Below are 6,890 nucleotides of genomic sequence, written 5' to 3' on the forward strand. Positions count from 1 at the left end.
AGATGGTTGTGAGCCACCATGTGGTTGCTGGGAATTGAACTCAGGACCTCTGGAAGAGCAGTCAGTGCTCTTAACCTCTGAGCCATCTCTCCAGCCCTACATACAGACTTTTTATACTTGCAAGCATCCACTTTTCTTTTCTTTCTTTTTTTTTCCTCTGGTTTTTTTTTTTTTTTTTTTGGTTTTTCAGTAGCTATGAAGCCAGTCCTGTAGAGCTATGTAGAACAGGCTGACCTCAAACTCAGAGAGCTCCTTCTGCCTCTGGCTCCCGAGTACTGGGATTAAAGGTGTGCACCACCACTGCCGAGCACAAGCATCCATTTTATAAAGAAAATATTTTAACAGTTTACCTAGAACTTTGATGAATTTCATATCTAAAAAACCCTCTAATATGCCAATTTTCCACTGAGTGTTTATAGTTAGACTTGGTCTTAATGGATTGTATGATAAGAGTAATGTTATCAGAATAGAGTTGTTTTGTTTTTGTATAACTATTTTTGAAAGAGTATTTTTAATATTTTTTAGATTTATTTTATATGCATGAATGCTATATCTGCATGTACACCTGTAGGCCAGAAGAGGGTGGCAGATCTCATTACAGATGGTTGTGAGCCACTATGTGGTTGCTGTTAATTGAACTCAGGACCTCTGGAAGAGCACCCAGTGCTCTTAACTGCTGAGCCATCTCTTTGGTCCTCTATGCAGTGGTGTTTATAAATATATAAATAATAGCTGGGTGCTGGTACACATCTTTAACTCAAGAGGCAGAGGCAGGCAGATCTCTGTGAGTTCAAGGTCAACATGGTTTACAGAGTGAGTTACAGGACACCCAGAGCTATACAGAGAAACCTTGTCTCAAAAAGAGAGACAGAGACAGTTCTGAAGCCACAGGACTTTAGTCACTATCCGAATAAAGCACATGTATTCAGCATAGCACCTGTAGAAAACTTCCCTGTGTGTGAGCACTAGTGACAATAAGAGGAAGGAAAGGAGCAGCCTGCAAAGAGCTGTGAGCAGAGAGGGTGGATATCACACTGCTTCTGCCACATTCATGCACGTGTCTGCCTGAGTTTGTTTTTTCTGTTTCATTTGTTTGAGACAGGGTCTCACCCTGTAGGTGTAGTCCAGGCTTGCTTTAAACTCACACAGATCTGCTTGCCGGTACTGAGATTAAAGGTGCTTACCACCAAACCTGGCCCTCCCTGAATTCCTATGGTTTAGGAATCTATACAGAAGTTTTTAGATCAACATTCCCAAATAAATACTTGTACTGAAGTTTTAATAGCTAACTTCAAATAACAATTGAAGTATTTGTTTGCCCTTCCTGTTGGTCATTTTATATGATCATGTGAGTCTACAATAAAAATTTCCTCTGTGGTAGTCACAGGAATAGTGTGAATGAGTGATTTTTAAAAGACATCGGCTAGAGTGGGTGGCGGTGGTACACATCTTTAATTCCAGAACTTGGGAGGCAGAGGCACATGAACTTCTGTGAGTTTGAGGCCAGACCGGTCAACAAAGCAAGTTCCAGGACAGTCAGGGCTACACAGTGGAAAGCAGTCTCAAAAAAACAAAAGCAAAAACAAAACCAAATAAGCAAACAAAAGCATTGGATATTAGCTAGGCAGTGGCAATACATGTCTTTAATCTCAACACTCGGGAGGCAAAGGCAGGTGGATCTCTGTGAGTTTGAGGCCAGCCTAGTCTACAAAGCGGGTTCCAGGACCGCCATGGATGTTACCCTGTTTCGAAACAAAACAAACACACACAAAACGATGTCAACTCAAGAAGATTTGCTTTGAGTATAATTCCTTTTTTCTTACCTGTTTGTACAGTATCCGCCTGGGAATTTTTCTCCGAAGATACCCCATAGCACGAGTGTTTGTAATTATCTATATGGTGAGTAAATTTATTTGAAAAAGTAATGTACACTTGATTTCTGTCTGTTGTTTTGGCTGCTAATCTTATTCATATTTTACTAATTAACTTTGAAAGAAAATAGAACTCATTTTTGGTAATTGAACTTTTAAGTTAGCCATTTATTATGTTGAGAACATAAATTGCTCAGAGGCTTTTTCTGAAGATAAAGTTAGCTGTAATGTAGTTTGTCACCTCCATTTTTAAGCCTGTCTAATGACAACAAAAATACAGTAAAAACAACTGATTTCATTTTTATCTTAACGCTGTAAAGTTGCTTTGATTATTTTCGTGTGTTTTACTTTATTTTTTTAGAAGGATCTCAAGGCTGATTTTTTTTCCTTCTGGGCCGTTTAGTTGCACAGAACCAGCTGCAGTAGTTGGGTTCTGGTTCATGTGTGCTATGCTGACAAGCCACTCACTGTGCTAAGTGGGACATCTCTAAGAGGTTAGGCTGACTTAAGGGCCTACTGTGAAAAGAAATTTCTATGTGATCCACCAAAGGGAAAAGCTATTCCTCAAATAAAAAGGTTTAGGAAAGATGGATGGGTGGGGAGGAAGAAAAACAGGAAGTATATCAGAAAGGATTCAAAGTGCCCCACACAGGGGCCGCCTGTCCAGGCACCTGCCACCGTGAGTGTTGTGGGTACCAGTCGGAATTAGATGCTGTGTGTGCTGCCTACAGAATTTACACATCCCAACTAATGGAACCTCATATCATTCATACTGTCCCGAGGGAGCCAGAAGTTTGTCACAAATTCAACCTCTGCCACTGATTCATTGCTCCTGTCAAGGGTACTTTCCCATCTCTTCACCGAAGCTGGCTAAACTGTCTCAGATCACCAGTCATTAACTTTCTCACCAGGACTTGCCAGCCAACACCTGTCTGCCTCATAGTGCTTTCCCAGCTCTGCACCATCACCTGCTTGGCTGTTCCTGCAGAATCATGCAAGTCACAAGTGTTTGGTGTTCAGGCCTCTCCTCTCAACTAGGAGATCTGCAGTCTGCAGCTCTCTGTTCCTGAGCTCATTGGCTCCTTTGATCAGCCAGGAAACATGTACCGAGCCCCTGCTGTGTTTCAGACTCTGTCCTAGAGGGGTAGAAAGACAAGGCATGGTCCCTGTCCTCCCTGCACAGTCCTTAGACAGAGACTGACTGACACATGATTGTTTTTCCTCCCTCTAGGCTTTGCTTCATCTCTGGGTCATGATTGTCCTGCTGACTTACTCACCAGAAATGCACCATGACCAACCGTATGGCAAGTGAGCTGAGCCATTGTCCAGAGCTGGGTTCTGCAGGAAGAGTGCACAAGATGGTTTCATGGTGGAAAGCTTTTAATTTTAAGTTATTACTCTGGTGTCCGACTCGCCCTTATTTCCATGAGAGTCTCTAATTGCAGACAGTAATTTGACAAATTCAGCTCTGCTTTTTCTGAGTACAATTGCCCTAGATATGGAGAGAGAGAGACCTGGGGTGGTTGTTCTGTAGAGACATTTCTATATTTTAGGTGACACTGATTATGGGTTATAATCAGGGAAACTAATTATATTTAAGAAAAATAAAAATTTCTTTTTAATAACTTAGCGTGCTTTATATTTTCATATATTTAACTGCAAATATTTAATTTTTACATTTTAGATTCCTGATTGGTATAACTCTTTTTAAATACATAAATAAATTTCACTGTGAATTTTTCTTTTAAATAATGATTTTTATCCCTGTTTAAAGAAGACCTCTCCAATGGTTAGTAATGAGTGGGGCTGGAAGTCACAGCCACGGTCGCTAAGTGGCAGCAGTGGTTCCGTGCTGTGCTCCTCTCTGCCTCTGTGTTGTCTTGCTTTTCTCCAGCATTTATCTCAGAGTCAGTTCATGGGTGTTGTAGCCCCTGCTTAGAGCATGTGCAAGATGTCTGTTTACCAACACTATAGCTGGACACGTAGCTAACCTTTGAAAAGGGACATTTTCCGTATGACCAGCATAATCTTTGAATTGTCTTTCCTCTTCATCTTTGTCTAGAGTCACATGTGCTTTGTCACCCTGGTCCTGGTGGTTTCTTTAATGTACTTAATACACATGGTTCTTGGACAGTGAGTGGGAGCAGTCCCCTTCTTGGGCCACTTGGTGCCAGCTGAGAACCTTGGTGACACCATTGCCGTGACTAGAACTGGCCTGCAGGGAGCAGAAAGCCCTAGACTCTTGCACATTATGGAATGCTTCTTTCCTACTTCTTGCCCTCAAATCAAGTTTTTGAGGTCATATTAGGTATGATTGGGCTTTTGTTTTCAGTGTGGCAAAAATGAAAAGGGCAGGTGTTTCACATCATATAAACAGGGACTTGGCATAGAGTTTGGCACTGAATCTCGGAGATGGATAGCAGGAGCCTTACTGGGGATGATGCATCACAGTCTGAACTGTGGAGTCAGGTCTATCTCCGACACGGAAGGGAAAAGTTCAGTCTTGTTAATAGATTTTAAGATGTTTTTCTCCTAATTTGGAAACATTTCTGGAAAATGATTAAAACCAGGTTCTACCCTTAAAATGGAAAACAGCACATGCTCGCTGGTTGTGTTGCCGGACTTCCCATCTTTGTGTCCTCCGGGCTTTTATTGTGACATCTGTGAGTCTTTTGTCCACTCTGCACATTCTTGGCTTTGGCGGTGTTTGACTAAGTGTTTCCGGGACTGTGGCTCTGCCATCACTTGTCTTTAATTGAGTTACAGACTCGTTACTCTTGACCACTCACAAACTGGGCAAGGGAATGCGAAACTGACCTCATTAGAGGGCTCGCAGTAAGGCGAGGTCAGTGGAGTCTTTCTAGGTCCAGTGCATGTACTCAAAGGGATTCCAGACATGAACGGAGTTCTCGGACTGCTTCGTATTATTGATAGGTGTCAGTTGAGAAACAAGATGATTTTAAAAATTCCCTTTCGAATTGCTGGGTGATGGTGGTACACGCCTTTAATCCCAGCATTTGGGACGCAGAAGCAGGTGAACCTCAGTGAGTTCAAGTCCAGCCTAGTCTACGTAGTGAGTTCCAGGAAAGCCAGGACTGTTTCACAGAGAAATCCTGTCAAAAAACAAAATTTCCCTTTCTAGACATTGGCCTTTATGAAAACCACTATTTCTACTGCCACTTAACAAAATTTTTCAAGGAAAGACTTTTGTTAGGTTTGATTTGTTTTTTGGAAACAGGGTTTTTTTCTGTGTAACTGTCTTGGAACTTGCTTCGTAGACCAGGCTGGCCTCAAACTCACAGACATCCGCCTGCCTCTGCCTCCTGCATGCTGGGATCAAGGGCATGTGCCACCACCACCCGGCTCCAAGGAAAGAACTTTAAACACATGACAGAGACTGATCTCTCATTGGGGAGTAGAATGTGAAAGGGCCCAGAGTCCAGCTTACCTGTGGGGTAGGGCACACTCCTTAGACCTTACTGGGCTCCAGTCCCCTGTTGCCAGGGGCAACTTAGTGCTGGAAGCTTCGGAGTGGACCTCAGTGTGGGTACAAAGGAAGGAGCTGGTAATGCCTGAGAGTCAAGGACCTGGCCCAAGATGCTTGAGGCTGTGATTGGCCTTGAGAAACCTGATGGAGAAACATTGGATCTTTCCCCGCTTCAGTCTCTTAGCGCTAAGGAATGGTCTGTCTGAGGAGAAAGGCGAATTGCACCAGTGGTTAGCAGCCAGTGTAACTACAGAGCTGTATAGCAGAACCCTCAAAACCAGCCTGGCCTGCCATGGATAGCTACTTCTGTTAAGGTTTGTATGTAAACTCCTCCATAGCTCCTGGTCTCCAGCAGGTGGCACTGTAGAGGTCAGACCTGACTGGCAGAAGTCTGCCACTAGGGGCAGGCCTTGGGCTACAGTCTAGCCCCACTTCTCTGTCTTCCTAACCTGCTAGGATGTAGAGCAAGTAGCTCATGGCTGCATGGCCCCCGCCATGCCTTCCCTTTATGAAGGATGGTACCTCTCAAACCACAAGTCAGAGTGACCTTTCCAGGTATTCCTCTCAGGATATATGTAATCCGATAAAATATATATGATCAGAAGGAATAGTTTATGTTGCCCGAGGTTTCTGTCTCACCCACTCCTGTAGCCATTCAGTCCCAAAGAAACACACAGAGGTCTGCATTAATTATAAACTGATTGGTCTGCTAGCTCAGGCTTCTTATAACTTATATTAGTCCATAATTCTTGTCTGTGTTAGCCACGTGGCTCTTATCTTGCTTTCTCTGCGGCTGGGTTATGACTGCAAACTGAATCCTCTTCCCACAGTTCTCATGTTCTCCTAGGCCAGCCTCTACTTCCTGCCTGGTTGCCCCTGCCATACTTCCTGCCTGGCTACTAGCCAGTCAGCATTTTATTAAACAAGTATAAGAAACACATCTTTACAGGGTAAAACCATTGTCCCACAGCAAGTTTATTTGGGGATTTGCATCTGAAGGGCTAGAAGTCTAGATGTTTATAGATATGGTGAGAGTGTGGCACCAGGAGCATGAACCCAAGAGGTCACATCTTAATCACACACAGATAGAAGAGCAGGAAATAGAGTAAGGTTACAAACCCTCAGTCTCATCCACAGTGTTGTACTTCCAGTACCCATGACCTTCCGAAACAGCACTAGGACCAAGTGTTCACATGTGTGAGCCTATCGGGGGCATTTCTTGTCCAGGCTATACTCTGCCCTTCATCCCAATGGATTTATGGCCATATCACAAGGCAAAATGCAGCTGGTCTGACTTCAAATGTCCTGGCCTTTAACAATCTTAACATTGTTCAAAAACTCAATCTCTTGGGCTGGAGAGATGGCTCAGTGGTTAAGAGCACTGCCTGTTCTTCCGAAGGTCCTGAGTTCAGTCCCCAGCAACCACATCTATAATGTGGCTCACAACCATCTGTAATGAGATCTGGTGCCCTCTTCTGGCCTGCAGGGATACATGCAGGCAGAATCCCTAGAATACTATATACATAATAAAT

The 6,890-nt window shown here is 43.4% G+C and overlaps 1 protein-coding gene across 2 annotated transcripts in view; it reads left to right on the plus strand.

Annotated features, from left to right (window-relative positions):
- The window catches only part of Golga5 (golgin A5), a 34,888-nt gene extending 31,599 nt beyond the window's left edge, over nucleotides 1–3,289 (plus strand). For both annotated transcript variants that reach the window (XM_005343477.2, XM_013346949.2), the window contains exons 12-13: nucleotides 1,836–1,899; nucleotides 3,103–3,289. In XM_005343477.2, the coding sequence (XP_005343534.1) occupies nucleotides 1,836–1,899; nucleotides 3,103–3,183 (145 nt within the window). In that variant the 3' untranslated portion in view covers nucleotides 3,184–3,289. The remainder of the gene's footprint in view (nucleotides 1–1,835; nucleotides 1,900–3,102) is intronic.
- The last annotated feature ends 3,601 nt before the right edge of the window (nucleotides 3,290–6,890 follow it).

Source organism: Microtus ochrogaster, chromosome 1, assembly GCF_000317375.1.
Source record: "Microtus ochrogaster isolate Prairie Vole_2 chromosome 1, MicOch1.0, whole genome shotgun sequence".
NCBI lineage: Eukaryota > Metazoa > Chordata > Mammalia > Rodentia > Cricetidae > Microtus > Microtus ochrogaster.